Source organism: Aquarana catesbeiana, linkage group LG13, assembly GCF_042186555.1.
Source record: "Aquarana catesbeiana isolate 2022-GZ linkage group LG13, ASM4218655v1, whole genome shotgun sequence".
Taxonomy (NCBI): Eukaryota; Metazoa; Chordata; class Amphibia; order Anura; family Ranidae; genus Aquarana; species Aquarana catesbeiana.
Genome location: NC_133336.1, coordinates 202,557,422 through 202,578,714, shown reverse-complemented (window position 1 = coordinate 202,578,714; position 21,293 = coordinate 202,557,422). Strand labels below are relative to the sequence as shown.

The 21,293-nt window shown below is 45.6% G+C and overlaps 1 protein-coding gene across 3 annotated transcripts in view; it reads left to right on the top strand.

The window, feature by feature from the left end:
* The window catches only part of LOC141117699 (NACHT, LRR and PYD domains-containing protein 3-like), a 2,363,088-nt gene that overhangs the window by 838,087 nt on the left and 1,503,708 nt on the right, over positions 1–21,293 (top strand). For all 3 annotated transcript variants that reach the window (XM_073610698.1, XM_073610697.1, XM_073610699.1), the window contains exon 2: positions 4,865–4,987. In XM_073610698.1, coding sequence (XP_073466799.1) covers positions 4,921–4,987 — 67 coding nt within the window. In that variant the 5' untranslated portion in view covers positions 4,865–4,920. The remainder of the gene's footprint in view (positions 1–4,864; positions 4,988–21,293) is intronic.

Here is a 21,293-nt window from a genome sequence, read left to right as displayed (position 1 = left end):
TCACTTGCCACGTCGCCTGCCACCAAATGCGGATTGTCACTTGCCACATCACTTGTCACGTCGCCTGTCACCAGATGCAGATTGTCACGTCACCTGCCACACATTGTGGATTGACAGTCACTTGCTCTGTCACTTTCAGAGTCAGGCAGCAGAATACCAGTCAGGCAGCAGAGAGATAATGTAATCTCTCTGCTGCTGTCGCTGCCTGCACAGTGAGTGGGGAACTGCAGGGATGCAGGGCGGGCCCTGGGCGGTGAGAGATGATGTCATCTCTCTGCTCCCCCGCCCGCCGGCTCCCTGATTGGCCAGCAGCGCGCTCATACATCGAGCCACACAGCTGCTCATCCACGCTCTCACCAACTGAGCCGCCGGGCCAGCCCGCTGTCTCTCTCCAGTGGAGCCGCCTGCTGACTCTCTTACCTACAGAGCCGCCCGGTGGCTCTCTCATCCGCAAAGCTGCCCGCAGGCTCTGTCACCCACGGATCTACCCGCCGGCTCATTCTGGAAGGGGGTAATTGTCCCATTGCCCCCCCCTTGGATCCGCCCCTGGTTCTAACTGTGTGGGGGCTGGGCTCACTGGAACACCACAAAGATTGCTGTTCCCAATCACTGGGAACATTAGACCTCCATGATGTCCCCTGTCAGAAGGATTTGCCTTGTTTAACAGATCCTGGTTCTGCCTCTGTGTACCACGATTGCATGCCCACAGTGTCGCATGCACGGACCGCCGTATGGGTACAGCGGTTTGCACAATGGAGCCAACCTGTCGCCGTATATATACAATGGCTGGTCAGCAAGTGGTTAAAAAAGGTTGTAAAGAACTGCAAAAACACTTGGAAAAGGGCCCAAAAAACGCCAGTAAATCACTACACTTAGGTGTGAATGAGGGCTTAGACTCTCTACATAGTCCCAATGGGCAGTGGTTGGGCAGGGCAGTAGGTAGTAGGTAGGCTGTATTGCCATTGCAAATGCAATTTATATTGCTGTACTGTGTTGGATTGTCATTAATTTGCAAGCCAGCATCTCTCTCTAGCACCCGCACCAGTTGTTTTCCAGGTGAATGTTGTAAATGAACAAGGTACCCACATAAACTATTGTTCTTTTTAGGGTTTTTCTGTTAAATCCCATTTAAAGGGGTTGTAAACCCTCAAGGTTTTTCACCTTATTGCATTCTATGCATTAAGGTGAAAAACCTTCTTTAGTGTAGCAGCCCCCCCAGAGCCCCCCTTTTACTTACCTGAACCCGGTCTTTCCAGCGACTGAGATGAGTACACCCGCTACAGACGGTGTCTTGGGTCCTGATTGTATAGATTAATAGCAGCACAGCCATTGGCTCCCGCTGCTGTCAATCAAATCCAATGACATGGGAGTCGGGGGGGGCGGGGCCGAGTCCTACTGTCTGTGACAATGGACGCAGCAGCAGGACACAGGAGTGCGCCCACATGAGTGTCCCCAGGAAAGCGCTTCCCCGGGGGGGAACTTGATGTGGGGAGGAGCCAGCAGTGCCATGGAGGGACCCCAGAAGAGGAGGATCGCGCCCACTCTGTGCAAAACCAACTACACAGAGGAGGTAAGTTTAACATGTTTGTTATTTAAAAAAAATAAAGCTTTACAATCACTTTAAATCTTTAAGGTGTGTCTGTGTTCTCGGGTCCAGGAAATGGGGAGTCATGAGTCAACGCATTTTGAACTGCATCTGATTCACATAACATGTGAACCAAACCGACTTTCATTGTTGCTGGTTCGCATACAGTGCTGTGAAAAAGTATTTGCCCCCTTCCTGATTTTTTATTTTTTTGCATATTTCCCACACTTAAATGATTCAGATCATCAAACAAATTTTGATATTACACAAAGATAACCCAAGTAAATCCAAGATGCAGTTTTCACATTATTATTTCACTTATTAAGGGAAACAAGCTGTTTAAACCTGCCTGGCCCTATTTTAAAAAGTAATTGCCCCCTCCCATGCTGAATCATGAATGAACTGTAATTAGTCAATTTTTTTGGAAAGTGGAGTTAAATTTCACTTGCCACACCCAGGCCTGATTACTGCCAGACCTGTTGAATCATGAATTCACATAAATAGAAGCTGTCTGACAAATTGAAGCATGCTAACAGATCACAAAAAGCCACACATTATGCCACAATCTAAAAAAATCAAAGAACAAATTAGAAACAAAGTGATGTACATGTATTGGTCTAGGTAGGGTTTCAAAGCCAATTCTAAGGCTTTGGAACTCCACTGAACCACAGGGAGAGCCATTATCCACAAATGGAGATAACTTGGAACAGTGGTGAACCTTCCCAGGAGTGTCCGGCCTACAAAAATTACTCCAAGAGCATTACAGCGACTCATTCAGGAGCTCATAAAAGAACCCAGAACAACATCAAAAGATATGCAGGCCTCACTTGTCTCAGGTAAGATCGGAGTTCATGATTCAACAAAAAGAAAGAGACTGGGCAAAAATGGCATCCATGTGAGAGTTCCAAGGCCAAAGCCACTGCTGACCAAAAAAACACAAAGGCTCGTCTCACATTTACCAAAAAACATCTTGGTCATCCCCAAGACTGTTAGGCAAATATTCTGTGGCCTGATGAGAAAAAAATTTAACTTTTTGGAAGGTGTGCGTCACATTACATCTGGCATAAAAATAATACAGCATTTCATAACAAGACCATCATACCAACAGTCAGGCATGGTGGTGGCAGTGTAATGGTCTGGGGCTGGACGACTTGCCATAATTGATGGAACATTTCATAACAAGAACATCATACCAACAGTCAGACATGATGGTGGCAGTGTGATGGTCTGGGGTTGGACGACTTGCCATAATTGATGGAACCATGAATTCTGAGCTCTACCAGAAAATCCTAAAGTGGATTTATGTCCAGCCATCAGTTTGTGACCTCAAGCTCAAGTGCACTTGGGTTATGCAGCAAGACAATGATCTGAAACACAACAGCAAGTCCACTTCCAAATGGTTTAAACAAAGCAAAGTTTAGGTTTTGGAGTGGCCTAGTCAAAGCCCAGACTTAAATCCAATTGAGATGCTGCATCATGACCTTACAGAGGCCGTTCATGCTGGAAAACCCTCCAATGTGGCTGAATTAAAATAATTCTGCAAAGAAGTGTGTGCCAAAATTGCTCCACAGCAATGTGAAAGACTCATTGCCAGTTATTGCAAATGCTTGATTGCAGTTGTTGCCGCGAAGGGTGGAGCAACCAGTTATTAGGTTTAGGGGCAATTACTTTTTTCACATAAAGCCAGGCAGGTTTGGACAGCTTTTTTGACTTCATAAATGAAACCATCATTTTAAGCACATTAACTGCTTGCCGCCCGCGTAACGTCAAATCACGTCATTGACTTTAAGTGGTGATATCTGAATGATGCCTGCAGCTACAGGCATCATTCAGATATAATTTTTTCCCCTTCACCATAAGAATGATCATAGTGGCTCAGCCGCTTGATTGTTCTTACAGGCATCAGGAGGGGATGCCCCCTCCCGCTGCCCTCCGGTGCTTCTGCAGGCTTGACCCTGCCATCGGCAAACCAGAGAAAGAATCAAATGGCCCCGGATGCTGACCAGCGAAATTTCCGGTGGGCCAGATGGACCCTGAGTCTCTCCGATCATTGGGAGGCCAGGCACGATGTTATGGCCGCACGCCCAGCTCCTGCATTAAAAAAATGGCGCTGCCTCGGTTGCTAAGCCAAGATCATTTTTTTTCCTATTTCAGAATTCCCAGCCTAGAGGTGAGATGTGGGGTCTTATTGACCCCATATCTCACTGTAAAGATGACCTATCAAGCACTATTCCTATTACAAAGGATGTTTACATGCCTTTCAATAGGGATCTGACATGCGCTTTATTGTTCATTCTCATGTAAGTTGCCATTTGTCTAAATAAATAGACTTTTTTGCATACAGCACTTAGAGTGGCGCTCCTTTTGTTTCTGTTTTTATGCTGCATAGAGATTCCTTCATCTCCTGGGAGCTGCCTTGTCAGGAACCATGAATCAGACTGAGACAGAAGTGCAGTAAAAATCACACTATTTCATAAAATGGTAAAATGGTATAAACAGAGAAAACGTAGTCAAAACATAGCCAGAGTTCGGTAACCAGGATAGGTAGTCAGAACAAGCCAGAGAATTGGGAGTCCAGAGATCAGTGAAGTTGGGTGCAGCAAACAGGATCAGGAACCAGAAGGGAAGTCAGCCTAGCAAAAGTCTTTCACAGGAAAACACAACAGAGCGAGTCTGGATATGTTGACCAAGACAAAGGCACAGAAGATCTGATCCAAGGGATTTATATATCCAGCAGCTCTAGCTGATGAGCAGGAAATGAAGACCAGGTGGGTCACTGTGGAAGGAAGAGTCTTTGGCAATTAACCACATGACCACCTTGTATCCAGTCCGTTGTTTCTCCAGCATCATCACCACTCAGGCTGTCACTTTGGATCCTGTGTCTCATTCACCCGGGGGCCATCTATTTTCTATTTTATTTTATTTCAATGAATGATGGGCCGTGTGGGTGGAGCCAAGCTGATTTCAAAAAGTGACAGCTAGTATGGGGAACTAGGAGGAAAATGGGTGGAACATGTTCCCAAAAGGTGAACTTATCCTTTAACAGATTGCAGGAAGATAATACCAGGGCAGATTCAGGTACTTGCACTGCTTTTATAAAAATACATTTAATAATGAATTAATTTTGAGTTGCAATAATTTGCATCAATTATATATGTATGGAGTTAGATAAAAGCTGCCTATGTGGCTCTAGGTCTTAGTTTTGTAAATATTGTTATAAAAAATAAAGAAATCTGGACAATATAGTAACCATTAGTGACAATGTATCTCGGTGTCTAGGTGTTCCGTGACATGACTGGAATTCAGATGTAGAAGAACTAAGACCGAGCAAAGAGATGGCGGAGAGATTGTCAAAATCCTTCAAAGGATTGTTTAAGACAAAGAGAAGACCTAGGAGCCCCGGTAATAAGTTTTTGTCTTTTATTTCTCTTATCAGTTTTAATGAAATGTGACAAATTTTATGAAGCATCAAATACTGAATACATCTATTCACCCATTTATGAACTTGTTATATATTTCCTGCAAGATAATCTATATTTTTCCATTGCTATATATAATAGTTTACATAGATTATATCTACAGGGGTGCAATGAAGTTTAAAAAAAAAACAAGATTTGTAGCCAGTATAGAACAGGCCAAACACAAGAGTACCTGAACTTTACATATGTCTTTGAGAACTAAAATTACACTAGAACTTGTATAATAAAAATGCAACATTTTATTACTTTAAATATTTAAGACATAAACACTTCATTAGGTATACCATACAGTATAGAATTACAAGGATAACAATTGGTACAGAGCTGGAGTTCAGTTGATCAGCAATTGGGAGCTCCGCTTCTTCAGGACCATGTAACTAGGAATCGACCAATATCGTTTTATCAGTGCTGATACAATACCAATATTTTGGCCACCTCTCCTGCCAATAGCCAATATTAGTTGTCAATATTTTGTACATTTAAACTTTTCAAAAATAACACAAATTTTATGCACAAATATGGAATAAACTGAACATGTTAACCACTTCAGCCCTGGATGATTTGGCTGCTCAATGACCAGGACATTTGCTGCGATTTGGCACTGTCGCTTTAACTGACAATTGTGCGGTGATGCGACGCTGTACCTAAACAAAATTGACGTCCTTTTTTTCTCACAAATAGAGCTTTCTTTTGGTGGTACTTGATTCCCTCTGCGGTTTTTATTTTTTGCACTATAAACAAAAGAAGAGTGACAAGTTTGAAAAAAACACAATATCTTTTACTTTTTGCTATAATAAATATCCCACATTTTTTATCAAATTTTTTTTTTTCCTCAGTTCAGGCCGATATTTATTCTTCTATATATTTTTGATAAAAAAATCACAATAAGCGTATATTGATTGGTTTGCGCAACGGTTACAGTGTCTACAAAATAGGGGATAGATTTATGACCATTTTATTAATTTTTTTACTAGTAATGGTGGTGATCTGCGATTTTATCTGGACTGCGCCATTATGGTGGACACATCGGACACTTTTGACACATTTTTGAAACCATTAACAATTATACAGTGATCAGTGCTATAAAAATGCACTGATTACTGTATAAATGTCACTGGCAGGGAAGGGGTTAACACTAGGGGGCGATCAAGGGGTTAACTGTGTTTTCTATGTGTGTTTCTAACTGTGGGGGGATGGGAATGTCTAGGAGGAGAGAGAGATTGGTGTTCATACATAGTATGAACGCATGATCTGTCTCCTCTCCCCTGAAAGAACTGGGATCTGTGTGTTTACACACACAGATCCTGGTTCTCCCTCTGTCACGAGCGATCGCGGGAGCACAGCAGGCCATCACGTCTGACCAGCACTCGCATCAGCTCTGGGCACACGCTGTGGGTGTGGGCATGTGCCTCCAGTGGTGTGCCCGTGCCCCTAGTGGCCAAAAGGCAAAGCGATGAAAGGTAGCATAATTTCGCCCAGCCGTGCCATTCTGCCGCAGTAAAACTGCGGTGGCTGGTCGGCAAGTGGTTAATGTTTATTAAAAATTAAATATTAAGATTTTGTTCTTCACGCCATACCTGCATGAAAACTGATGGGAGAAAAACAGTAAAACACACACAGATTTCAAAACGGACATTCTCTGTCTGCAGTGCACCATGGTGTGATGGGAGGCTGCTGGCTGGCACCTTGCTGTGGGTGGCTGCTGGCTGGCACCTTGCTGTGGGTGGGTGGCTGCTGGCCTGGCTGGCACCTTGCTGTGGGTGGCTGCTGGCTGGCCTGGCTAGCACCTTACTGTGGGTGGCTGCTGGCTGGCTGGCCTTAGTGGCCTGGCACCTTACTGTGGGTGGGTGGCTGGCCGGCTGGCTGGCATGTCTGTCCAGCTGAGTGTTGAGGCGAGGGAGGCCTGTCAGACTAAATAGGCCCAGTGTGTGCAGGCGTAATGACATCATGTGCGTGTCCAGTGTGCCCCTGCGCACTGGGTCTGCACTCTGCAGGCTTCTGGACCCCAAAAAGATGGACGTGGCCCACAGAGACCAATATTGGTAAAATCGGTATAGTTTGCAACCGATGCTGATTTTCTTGAAAATGCTGATATCGGCCTGAAAAATAATCGGCCATACCGATAATCGGTCAATCCCTGCAGGTAACATGAATATCATATATGTAATTCACAAGCTGTAGCAGTGCTCTGGAAATAAAAACAACAAAGTCCAATGGTGATTAGGGATGAGCCGAACACCCCCCTGTTCGGTTCGCACCAGAACATGCGAACAGGCAAAACATTTGTTTGAACATGCGAACACCGTTAAAGTCTATGGGACACGAACATGAATAATCAAAAGTGCTAATTTTAAAGGCTTATATGCAAGTTATTGTCATAAAAAGTGTTTGGGGACCTGGGTCCTGCCCCAGGGGACATGGATCAATGCAAAAAAAAGTTTTAAAAATGGCCGTTTTTTCAGGAGCAGTGATTTTAATAATGCTTAATGAAACAATAAAAGTGTAATATCCCTTTAAATTTCGTACCTGGGGGGTGTCTATAGTATGCTTGTAAAGGAGCACATGTTTCCCGTGTTTAGAATGGGGGCAGGACCCATGTTTCCTGTGTCCCCTGGGGCAGGACCCAGGTCTCCAAATACATTTTATGACAATACCATGCATATAAGCCTTTAAAATTAGCACTTTTTTATGTCTTTGTTGTGTTTTTTTTTATGTCTTTGTTGTTTTTTTTTGTAAATATAGAGGTAAGAGAGAGTTAGACGCTTAAGGAAAATATAGATAGAACCCCCCAGGATGGAGTTGGAGATATATATTGATTAGGGACGGGAGAGGATCTCTGCCTTAATGCGTTTGGGGGATTGTAATGAGGTTTTGACTTTGTTGTAATAAGAGAGCATGGTCTTGGCTTTAGAAGAAAATTAATTTATTTGTATATTAGATTAGCATATAGACATCCATAATATGTTATATTTGATGTTGGTAAAGTGTATGCCTTTCTTCCTTATAAATCAGTAATAAAAATATTAAATATGATAAAATTAGCACTTTTGATTTCTCCCATAGACTTTTAAAGGGTGTTCCCCGGCTTTCGAATTTGCCGCGAACACCCCAAATTGTTCGCTGTTCGGAGAACTGGCAAACAGCTGATGTTCGAGTCGAACATGAGTTCGACTCGAACCCGAAGCTCATCCCTAATGGTGATAATATGCCCTTGGAAGAGCGAGTTCAAAGTGCATCAGGTGATCCTAAAGGTATTCATATGGTGTTTTTCCAAAGAATAAGAAACCTTCACCGCACCACGTGAGACCCATCCCCTCAAAAAACGCACTCACCAAAACAATGTTATAATATGCTTACATCAAATAAAAAGTAAAATAGCATCTCATAATTTTCGTATCATTTGCAGCCTATAACGATACTCGCTCACCAGAATATTATGAGATGCTATTTTACTTTTTTTTGTTGTAAGCATATTTCTTAAAAGAGGGATTGTCTCTTTTTAAAAATAAAAAATAAAAACTGTTTTATGCTATGAAGATTCCTTCTCTGTTTCCCTATGGTTTATGATAAACGAGACAACAAATGAAAACCCCACTCTGAATGAGTAGTCCTTCTTGTATGCTGATTGAAGACACGGCTTGCTACAGGCTAATGACTAGGGATGAGCTTCGAGTTCGAGTCGAACTCATGTTCGACTCGAACATCGGCTGTTCGCCAGTTCGCCGAACAGCAAACAATTTGGGGTGTTCGCGGCAAATTCAAAAGCGGCGGAACACCCTTTAAAAGTCTATGGGAGAAATCAAAAGTGCTAATTTTAAAGGCTTATATGCATGATATTGTCATAAAATGTATTTGGGGACCTGGGTCCTGCCCCAGGAGACATGGATCAACGCAAAAAAAGTTTTAAAAACTTACGTTTTTTCGGGAGCAGTGATTTTAATAATGCTTAAAGTGAAACAATAAAAGTGTAATATTCCTTTAAATTTCATACCTGGGGGTGTCTATAGTATGCCTGTAAAGGGGCGCATGTTTCCCTTGTTTAGAATAGTCTGACAGCAAAATGACATTTCAAAGGAAAAAAGTAATTTAACTTGCGGCTATTAATGAATTGCCAGTACGACAATACACATAAAAGTTCATTGATAAAAACGGCATGGGATTTCCCCACAGGGGAACCCCGAACCAAAATTAAAAAAAAAAAATTGGTGTGGGGGTCCTCCTAAATTCCATACCAGGCCCTTCAGGTCTGTTATGGATATTAAGGGGAACCCCACGCAAAAATTAGAAAAAAAATGACGTAGGGGTCCCCCCAAAACTTATACTAGACCCTTCAGGTCTGGTATGGATTTTAAGGGGAACCCTGTGCCAAAATTAGAAAAAAAATTGGCATGGGGTCCCCCCAAAAATCCATACCAGACCCTGCAACCTGGCAGGCCACAGGAAAAGAGGGGGGGGGATGAGAGAGCGACCCCCTCCTGAACCGTACCAGGCCACATGCCCTCAACATTGGGAGGGTGCTTTGGGGTAGCCCACCAAAGCACCTTGTCCCCATGTTGATGAGGACAAGGGCCTCATCCCCACAACCCTTGGCCGGTGGTTGTGGGGGTCTGTGGGCAGGGGGCTTATCGAATCTGGAAGCCCCCTTTAACAAGGGGACCCCCAGATCCCGGCCCCCCCTGTGTGAAATGGTAAAGGCCTACCATTTCACAAAAAAACTGTCAAAAATGTTAAAAATGACAAGAGACAGTTTTTGACTATTCCTTTATTTAAAGTCTTCTTTTTTTCCATCTTCTATCTTCTTTCTTCTATCTTCCTTCGGTTTCTTCCTCCATCTTCTTCTTCCTCCGATCCTCTGCTTCTTTCTCCGTTGTTCTCATCCAGCATCTCTGTCAGGTAAGTACTTACCGAGGCCGAGATGCCGAGAGCGGTTCGCCCCTGCCACCACGCGCACCACGTCCCCTGGGGATGAAACAGGGAATTGGTGGCACTAAGGAGCACAGGCCACCAGCAGGTATGGGTCCCTTGTGGGAAACTGCAGAGCCGGGTCTGGGGATGCAGGAGTCCAGGAACCGGTGGAAGTCCCATTGCTGGGTGGAGCAGACAAACTGTAAGCAAGCAGAGGGTCAAACACAGGCAATAAGCAAGACAAGTCTGTAGAGCAGGCCGGGGTCAAACACTGGTATCAAGCAAAAGGAAGCCTGTTAATCAGGCCGGGGGTCAAACACTGGTATCAAGCAGAGTAAGTCCGTTAATCAGGCCGGGGGTCAATCCAGGAGAGAGGCAGCATGGTAAGAGCAGTCCGGGTCACAACAGGAGATCAGGTGAGCATAAACAGGAAACAGGAAGCAACAGGAGCTGAAGACAAACCAGCAACCAGTCTGGGTGCTGGAGCTGATTTAAATAGCCCTGCCAGAGTGTCACGGTGGGCGTGCATGAGTCACCGCACACACCCGTGTGCTATTGCGCATGTGCCGCTCCATCGGGCCGCGCGCACGCATGCGCCAAAGCGCCAATTCAGCGCGCACGCGCCCAGGGACAGGATGAATGTGACTGGAGAGGACCCTTCTCTGACAGTTCCCCCCCAAGGGGACGCCCAGACTAGACATCAATTCAGGATGTTCCCGATGAAAAGCTTGGATTAAATGTGGGGCATGGAGATTCCTAGCAGGCTCCCAGGAATTGTCTTCAGGAGGGTACCCCTTCCACTGAATTAGATATTGGAGCTGTCTGCCCCTCTTCCTGCAACTCAAAACAGACTCCACTTCAAATTTGTTCTCCCCATCCACTTCAACAGGTGGAGGAGGAAGTTCCTTTCTCCCAGGGAAAGGGCTGGCCACCACAGGCTTAAGCAGGGATGCATGGAAAACTGAGTGTATTCTATAAGATGTTGGTAGTGCCAGCTCAAATGCCACGGGGTTGACCATCCTCTTGATTTTAAAAGGCCCAATGAACTTTGGCCCCAGTTTCCGTGAGGGCAGAGGTAATCTGAGATTTGTGGTTGCCAACCAAACTTCCTCACCCACTTTGAAGATTGGATTTTCCTTCCTTCCTCGGTCATACTGTTTCTTATAATTGACCTGAGCTTTCCGTAGAGTGTCTTGGATCCTTTGGAAGTTAGATTGAATAGAGCCTATCCGGTCTTGTACGGCAGGAACAGACATTTCAGGGAGGATGTTAGGGAGGAAGGGAGGATGGAATCCAAAGTTTGCCCAGAAGGGTGTTTGGTTTGTTGCGGAGTGAACGGAGTTGTTATGGGCAAACTCTGCATATGGTAGGAGAGTCGCCCAATCATCCTGTGAACCAGAACAAAAACATTGGAGGTACTGCTCCAAGATTTGATTTGTCCTCTCTGTCTGGCCATTGCTCTGAGGATGGTATGCAGAGAAGAGGCACATTTTAATTTCCAGGGTCTTGCAGAGCTCCTTCCAAAACTTGGAGGTAAATTGAACACCCCTGTCAGAGACGATACTCTTGGGCACACCATGGAGTCTGATTATTTCCTTGAGGAAGATATTAGCCGTATCAGAAGCAGAGGGGGTGCCCACCATGGGTAGGAAATGCGCCATCTTGGAGAGGCGATCAACTACTACCAAGATGGTGGTAAACCCCGCCGAAGCAGGTAAGTCCACAATAAAGTCCATTGACACTTCCGCCCATGGTCGTTCTGGGATGGGCAAGGGTTTGAGTAGACCCCAAGATTTGGTGTTTAGACCCTTAATGCACTGGCAAGGTAAACAAGAAGAGACATAGTCTTTACAATCCCCTCTCCACCCTGGCCACCAAAAAGAATGGGAGATCAGTTCAATAGTCTTCCTTGTTCCGAAGTGGTCTGAGAATCTGTGATCATGGAAGGTTTTGAGGGCTAGAGGCCTTACATCCTGTGGAAAAAAATTATCTCTTTGGTCCAGAGCAGCTCATCATGTTTTTTGATGGAAGTCATTAGATCAGATTGGGTGACTCCAAGGAAGTTTTGCGGAAAGAGGATGGTACTAGGCACAGTGATCTGAGGAGTCTCAGAGAACATCCAAGAGAGCGCATCTGCTTTTCCGTTCTTAGAGCCCGGTCTGTAGGATATATGAAAGTTAAATCTAGAGAAGAAGAGGGTTCAGCGGGCTTGTCTGGGCCTCAGCCATTTTGCTGTCCTGAGATACTCTAGATTCTTATGATCGGTGAAGATCATAACAGGATGAGACGCCCCTTCCAACAGATACCTCCACTCTTCTAAGGTGAACTTGATGGCCAGCAGCTCCCTGTCACCTGCATCATAATTGAGTTCTGGTGGTCTCAGTTTCCGGGATGTTTCCGGGATGCAAAAGCTACAGGGTAAAGAATGGCCTTGGGCCCATGTCTCTGGGAGAGAATGGCTCCTGTAGCAGTTTCTGAAGCATCCACTTTTAACATAAATGGTAAATCCGAATCAGGATGTCGTAAGATTGGTGCAGAAACAATCAAGGTTTTGAGATTAGTAAAGGCTTCCTGTGCTTAATGTGACAATTGGAAACGGTCGTGTTGACGGGTAAGTTGAGCGATAGGTGCCACAATGAATGAAAAGCCACTAATAAACCTTCTATAGAAGTTATCAAACCCGATGAACCGCTGTACCCCTTTTTTATCTGATGGAGCCGGCCATTCTTGAATTGCCTTGACCTTTTGTGGGTGCACTGCGACCCCATTGGTGGAAATGATGAATCCCAGAAACTGCACCACAGTCTTCTCATTCTCGGCCTTGAGGTATAATTTATGATTCCTGAGTATGGTAAGGACTTTTTTAACCACTTGCCGACCGCCTAACGTATATATACGTCGGCAGAATGGCACGGGCAGGCAGAATCACGTACCTGTACGTGATCTGCCTCCCGCGGGCGGGGGGTCCGATCGGACCCCCCCCGGTGCCAGCGGCGGTCGGCATCTGACTGGGAGCGTCGGGAGGCGAGGGGGAGACCATCCGATCGTGGCCCCCCCCTCGCGATCACTCCCAGCCAATGGGAATCCTCCTCTGCCTGTGTGTAGTTTCACACAGGCAGAGGATGTGATGTCATCTCTCCTCGGTCTGGCAGTTTCCGTCCCAGCGCCGAGGAGAGAAGACATGTAAGTGCACACAACACATACACACACAGTAGAACATGCCAGGCATACTTTACACCCCCGATCCCCCCACCGATCGCCCCCCGATCCCCCCCCAATCACCCCCCCCTGTCACAAACTGACATTAGCAGTATTTTTTTTTTTTCTGATTACTGCATAGTGTCAGTTTGTGACAGTTACAGTGTTAGGGCAGTGAGTATTACCCCCCTTTAGGTCTAGGATACCCCCCTAACCCCCCCTAATAAAGTTTTAACCCCTTGATCACCCCCTGTCACCAGTGTCACTAAGCGATCATTTTTCTGATCGCTGTATTAGTGTCGCTGGTGACGCTAGTTAGGGACGTAAATATTTAGGTTCGCCGTCAGCGTTTTATAGCGACAGGGACCCCCATATACTATCTAATAAAGGTTTTAACCCCTTGATTTCCCCCTAGTTAACCCTTTCACCACTGATCACCGTATAACTGTTACGGGTGACGCTGGTTAGTTCGTTTATTTTTTATAGTGTCAGGGCACCCGCCGTTTATTACCGAATAAAGGTTTAGCCCCCTGATCGCCTGGCGGTGATATGCATCGCCCCAGGCAGTGTCAGATTAGCGCCAGTACCGCTAACACCCACGCACGCAGCATACGCCTCCCTTAGTGGTATAGTATCTGATCGGATCAATATCTGATCCGATCAGATCTATACTAGCGTCCCCAGCAGTTTAGGGTTCCCACAAACGCAGTGTTAGCGGGATCAGCCCAGATACCTGCTAGCACCTGCGTTTTGCCCCTCCGCCCGGCCCAGCCCAGCCCACCCAAGTGCAGTATCGATCGATCACTGACACTTACAAAACACTAAACGCATAACTGCAGCGTTCGCAGAGTCAGGCCTGATTCCTGCGATCGCTAACAGTTTTTTTGGTAGCGTTTTGGTGAACTGGCAAGCACCAGCCCCAGGCAGCGTCAGGTTAGCGCCAGTACCGCTAACACCCACGCACGCACCGTACACCTCCCTTAGTGGTATAGTATCTGAACGGATCAATATCTGATCCGATCAGATCTATACTAGCGTCCCCAGCAGTTTAGGGTTCCCACAAACGCAGTGTTAGCGGGATCAGCCCAGATACCTGCTAGCACCTGCGTTTTGCCCCTCCGCCCGGCCCAGCCCAGCCCACCCAAGTGCAGTATCGATCGATCACTGACACTTACAAAACACTAAACGCATAACTGCAGCGTTCGCAGAGTCAGGCCTGATCCTTGCGATCGCTAACAGTTTTTTTGGTAGCGTTTTGGTGAACTGGCAAGCACCAGCGGCCTAGTACACCCCGGTCGTAGTCAAACCAGCACTGCAGTAACACTTGGTGACATGGCGAGTCCCATAAGTGCAGTTCAAGCTGGTGAGGTGGCAAGCACAAGTAGTGTCCCGCTGCCACCAAGAAGACAAACACAGGCCCGTCGTGCCCATAGTGCCCTTCCTGCTGCATTCGCCAATCCTAATTGGGAACCCACCGCTTCTGCAGCACCCGTACTTCCCCCATTCACATCCCCAACCAAATGCAGTCGGCTGCATGAGAGGCATTTTCTTTATGTCCTCCCGAGTACCCCTACCCAACGAACCCCCCCAAAAAAGATGTCGTGTCTGCAGCAAGCTCGGATATAGACGTGACACCCGCTATTATTGTCCCTCCTGTCCTGACAATCCTGGTCTTTGCATTGGTGAATGTTTTGAACGCTACCATGCACTAGTTGAGTATTAGCGTAGGGTACAGCATTGCACAGACTAGGCACACTTTCACAGGGTCTCCCAAGATGCCATCGCATTTTGAGAGACCCGAACCTGGAACCGGTTACAGTTATAAAAGTTAGTTACAAAAAAAAGTGTAAAAAAAAAAAAAAAAAACACATACAAAAATATAAAATAAAAAAAAAAAAGTTGTCGTTTTATTGTTCTTTCTCTCTCTATTCTCTCTCTCTATTGTTCTGTTCTTTTTTACTGTATTCTATTCTGCAATGTTTTATTGTTATTATGTTTTATCATGTTTGCTTTTCAGGTATGCAATTTTTTATACCTTACCGTTTACTGTGCTTTATTGTTAACCATTTTTTTGTCTTCAGGTACGCCATTCACGACTTTGAGTGGTTATACCAGAATGATGCCTGCAGGTTTAGGTATCATCTTGGTATCATTCTTTTCAGCCAGCGGTCGGCTTTCATGTAAAAGCAATCCTAGCGGCTAATTAGCCTCTAGACTGCTTTTACAAGCAGTGGGAGGGAATGCCCCTCCCCCCCAACATCTTCCGTGTTTTTCTCTGGCTCTCCTGTCTCAACAGGGAACCTGAAAATGCAGCCGGTGATTCAGCCAGCTGACCATAGAGCTGATCAGAGACCAGAGTGGCTCCAAACATCTCTATGGCCTAAGAAACCGGAAGCTACGAGCATTTTATGACTTAGATTTCGCCGGATGTAAACAGCGCCATTGGGAAATTGGGAAAGCATTTTATCACACCGATCTTGGTGTGGTCAGATGCTTTGAGGGCAGAGGAGAAATTTAGGGTCTAATAGACCCCAATTTTTGCAAAAAAGAGTACCTGTCACTACCTATTGCTATGATAGGGGATATTTACATTCCCTGAGATAACAATAAAAATGATTAAAAAAAAAAAAAAATGAAAGGAACAGTTTAAAAATAAGATAAAAAAATAATAATAATAAAGAAAAAAAAAAAAAGCACCCCTGTCCCCCCTGCTCTCGCGCTAAGGCGAACGCAAGCGTCGGTCTGGCGTCAAATGTAAACAGCAATTGCACCATGCATGTGAGGTATCGCCGCGAAGGTCAGATCGAGGGCAGTAAGTTTAGCAGTAGACCTCCTCTGTAAATCTAAAGTGGTAACCTGTAAAGGCTTTTAAAGGCTTTTAAAAATGTATTTAGTTTGTCGCCACTGCACGTTTGTGCGCAATTTTAAAGCATGTCATGTTTGGTATCCATGTACTCAGCCTAAGATCATCTTTTTTATTTCATCAAACATTTGGGCAATATAGTGTGTTTTAGTGCATTAAAATGTAAAAAAGTGTGTTTTTTCCCAAAAAAATGCGTTTGAAAAATCGCTGCGCAAATACTGTGTGAAAAAAAAAAATGAAACACCCACCATTTTAATCTGTAGGGCATTTGCTTTAAAAAAAATATATAATGTTTGGGGGTTCAAAGTAATTTTCTTGCAAAAAAAAAATATTTTTTTATGTAAACAATAAGTGTCAGAAAGGGCTTTGTCTTCAAGTGGTTAGAAGAGTGGGTGATGTGTGACATAAGCTTCTAGATGTTGTGCATAAAATGCCAGGACAGTTCAAAACCCCCCCAAATGACCCCATTTTGGAAAGTAGACACCCCAAGCTATTTGCTGAGAGGCATGTCGAGTCGACATGTCGAATTTATATTGTGACACAAGTTGCGGGAAAGAGACAATTTTTTATTTTTTTTATTTTTTTTTGCGCAAAGTTGTCACTAAATGATATATTGCTCAAACATGCCATGGGAATATGTGAAATTACACCCCAAAATACATTCTGCTGCTTCTCCTGAGTATGGGGATACCACATGTGTGAGACTTTTTGGGAGCCTAGCCGCGTACGGGACCCCGAAAACCAAGCACCGCCTTCAGGCTTTCTAAGGCCGTAAATTTTTGATTTGACTCTTCACTGCCTATCACAGTTTCGGAGGCCATGGAATGCCCAGGTGGCAAAAAAAAACCCCAAATGACCCCATTTTGGAAAGTAGACACCCCAAGCTATTTGATGAGAGGTATAGTGAGTATTTTGCAGACCTCACTTTTTGTCACAAAGTTTTGAAAATTGAAAAAAGAAAAAAAAAAAATTTTTTTCTCGTCTTTCTTTATTTTCAAAAACAAATGAGAGCTGCAAAATACTCACCATGCCTCTCAGCAAATAGCTTGGGGTGTCTACTTTCCAAAATGGGGTCATTTGGGGGGGTTTGTGCCACCTGGGCATTCCATGGCCTCCGAAACTGTGATAGGCAGTGAGGAGTAGGGATGAGCCGAACACCCCCCTGTTCGGTTCGCACCAGAACATGCGAACAGGAAAAAAGTTCGTTCGAACACGCGAACACCGTTAAAGTCTATGGGACACGAACATGAATAAACAAAAGTGCTAATTTTAAAGGCTTATATGCAAGTTATTGTCATAAAAAGTGTTTGGGGACCTGGGTCCTGCCCCAGGGGACATGGATCAATGCAAAAAAAAGTTTTAAAAACGGCCGTTTTTTCAGGAGCAGTGATTTTAATAATGCTTAAAGTCAAACAATAAAAGTGTAATATCCCTTTAAATTTCGTACCTGGGGGGTGTCTATAGTATGCCTGTAAAGGGGCACATGTTTCCTGTGTTTAGAACAGTCTGACAGCAAAATGACATTTTGAAGGAAAAAACTCATTTAAAACTACCCGCGGCTATTGCATTGCCGACAATACACATAGAAGTTCATTGATAAAAACGGCATGGGAATTCCCCAAAGGGGAACCCCGAACCAAAATTAAAAAAAAAAAAATGACGTGGGAGTCCTCCTAAATTCCATACCAGGCCCTTCAGGTCTGGTATGGATTTTAAGGGGAACCCCGCGCCAAAAAAAAAAAAAAAAAACGGCGTGGGGTCCCCCCAAAAATCCATACCAGACCCTTATCCGAGCACGCAACCTGGCAGGCCGCAGGAAAAGAGGGGGGGACGAGAGTGCGGCCCCCCTCCCTCCTGAACCGTACCAGGCCACATGCCCTCAACATTGGGAGGATGCTTTGGGGTAGCCCCCAAAACACCTTGTCCCCATGTTGATGAGGACAAGGGCCTCATCCCCACAAACCTGGCTGGTGGTTGTGGGGGTCTGCGGGCGGGGGGCTTATCGGAATCTGGAAGCCCCCTTTAACAAGGTGACCCCCAGATCCCGGCCCCCCCTGTGTGAAATGGTAAGGGCCTACCATTTCACGAAAAAAGTGTCAAAAATGTTAAAAATGACAAGAGACAGTTTTTGACAATTCCTTTATTTAAATGCTTCTTCTTTCTTCCTTCATCTTCTGGTTCTTCTGGTTCTTCTGGCTCTTCTGGTTCTTCCTCCGGCGTTCTCGTCCAGCATCTCCTCCGCGGCGTCTTCTATCTTCTTCTCCTCGGGCCGCTCCGCACCCATGGCATGGGGGGGAGGCTCCCGCTCTTCTCTTCTTCTTTTCTTCTCTTCTTCATTTTCTTCTCCGGCCGCTCCGCAATCCATGCTGGCATGGAGGGAGGCTCCCGCTGTGTGACGGCGCTCCTCGTCTGACAGTTCTTAAATAACGGGGGGCGGGGCCACCCGGTGACCCCGCCCCCCTCTGACGCACGGTGACTTGACGGGACTTCCCTGTGACGTCACGGGGAATGCCACAGGGAAGTCCCGTCATGTCCCGTGCGTCAGAGGGGGGCGGGGTCACCGGGTGGCCCCGCCCCCCGTTATTTAAGAACTGTCAGACGAGGAGCGCCGTCACACAGCGGGAGCCTCCCTCCATGCCAGCATGGATTGCGGAGCGGCCCGGAGAAGAAAATGAAGAAGAGAAGAAGAGAAGAAAAGAAGAAGAGAAGAGCGGGAGCCCCCCCCCATGCCATGGGTGCGGAGCGGCCCGAGGAGAAGAAGATAGACGCCGCGGAGGAGATGCTGGACAAGAACGCCGGAGGAAGAACCAGAAGAGCCAGAAGAACCAGAAGAACCAGAAGATGAAGGAAGATAGAAGAAAGAAGAAGCATTTAAGTAAAGGAATTGTCAAAAACTGTCTCTTGTCATTTTTAACATTTTTGACACTTTTTTCGTGAAATGGTAGGGGTACTTATGTACCCCCTTACCATTTCACACAGGGGGGGGTGGGATCTGGGGGTCACCTTGTTAAAGGGGGCTTCCAGATTCCGATAAGCCCCCCGCCCGCAGACCCCCACAACCACCGGCCAGGGTTGTGGGGATGAGGCCCTTGTCCTCATCAACATGGGGACAAGGTGTTTTGGGGGGCTACCCCAAAGCACCCTCCCAATGTTGAGGGCATGTGGCCTGGTACGGTTCAGGAGGGAGGGGGGCCGCACTCTCGTCCCCCCCTTTCTTCCTGCGGCCTGCCAGGTTGCGTGCTCGGATAAGGGTCTGGTATGGATTTTTGGGGGGACCCCACGCAGTTTTTTTTTTTTTTTTTTTGGCGCGGGGTTCCCCTTAAAATCCATACCAGACCTGAAAGGCCTGTGTGGCCTGTGTGAGCAATATATCATTTAGTGACAACTTTTTGTAATTTTTTTTTTTTTTTTGTCATTATTCAATCACTTGGGACAAAAAAAATGAATATTCAATGGGCTCAACATGCCTCTCAGCAAATTCCTTGGGGTGTCTACTTTCCAAAATGGGGTCATTTGTGGGGGTTTTGTACTGCCCTGCCATTTTAGCACCTCAAGAAACGACATAGGCAGTCATAAATTAAAGGCTGTGTAAATTCCAGAAAATGTACCCTAGTTTGTAGACGCTATAACTTTTGCGCAAACCAATAAATATACACTTATTGACATTTTTTTTACCAAAGACATGTGGCCGAATACATTTTGGCCTAAATGTATGACTAAAATTGAGTTTATTGGATTTTTTTTAGAAAAAAAGTAGAAAATATCATTTTTTTTTCAAAATTTTCGGTCTTTTTCCGTGTATAGCGCAAAAAATAAAAACGGCAGAGGTGATCAAATACTATCAAAAGAAAGCTCTATTTGTGGGAAGAAAAGGACGCAAATTTTGTTTGGGTACAGCATTGCATGACCGCGCAATTAGCAGTTAAAGCGACGCAGTGCCGAATTGTAAAAAGTGCTCTGGTCAGGAAGGGGGTAAAACCTTCTGGGGCTGAAGTGGTTAACGTGGACTCGGTGAAGCTCAATGGTGGCAGAGAAGATGAGGATATCGTCTAGGTAGACGACTAAGAAATCGTCAAGGTATTCTCGGAAGATGTCATTAACTAGATGTAGGAAAGTGGCCGGGGCATTGCATAACCCAAAAGGTATAACCAGGTACTCATAATGGCCAAACCTGGACCTAAGGGCAGTCTTCCACTCATCCCCGGGCCGAATCCTGATGAGATTGTAAGCACCCCGAAGATCCAGTTTAGAGAAGATCTGGGCCGACCGAAATCATTGGAACAATTCGGGAATGAGTGGTAGTGGGTAACGGTTCTTTACCGTTATGTTATTTAGTTACCTGTAATCCACACACGGCCTTAAGGACCCATATTTTTTTCTACAAAAAAGATACCAGCTCTGGCTGGCGAAGAGGAAGGACGGATGAAGCGTTTTTCTAAGTTTTCATCAATATAATCCTTCAGGACCTTCAGCTCAGTTTCTGACAGTGGAAAAATGCGGCCAAATGGGATTTCTGAGCCAGGAAGGAGGTCAATGGGGCAATCGTAGAGCCGGTGAGGCGGTAGGCAGTCCGCCTTCTGTTTGTCAAATACATTTCGGAACTCAAGATATTCTGAAGGGACGTGTTGGAGATAATCAGGCACGGGTGAAATGGCTGAGCAAATACCAGGAGCTGGGGTGAAGCAGTGCTGGGAGCAGTATTGAGAGGAGAAGGATACTTCCTTGGTCTTCCAGTTAATTTGAGGTTCATGCGCCTGGAGTAGGGATGAGCTTCATGTTCGAGTCGAACATCGCCCGTTCGCCGAATTGCGAACGATATAGGCCGTTCGCGCCAAATTCATGTGGCACGTCACGGCCCATAATTCACTGCGGCATCGCAGTGCATTGCTGGCTGATGATTGGCCAAGCATGCACTATGACTCGCATGCTTGGCCAATCACAGCGCCGTCTGAACAGAGAGCCGTAATTGGCCAAAGCCTCATGGCTCAGGGGATTTAGTACACGCCCCACACTATATAAGGCCCCCTGCACGGCAGCCCTGTGTAGTGTGTGTTCCGGCGTTGAAAGAGAGAGAGAGAGAGACAGTGTCATTTGATTTGAGTTAGATAGATTAGGCAGAGCAGTCAGTCAGTTAGCTGCACTTATAGTGTATTGTGTATATATATGCATCCCAGGTGTTGCATATATATATATATATATATATATATATATACTGTATTCAGTTTAGCTAGATCCGTTCCTGTTATCTTCCTACTGACAGGCA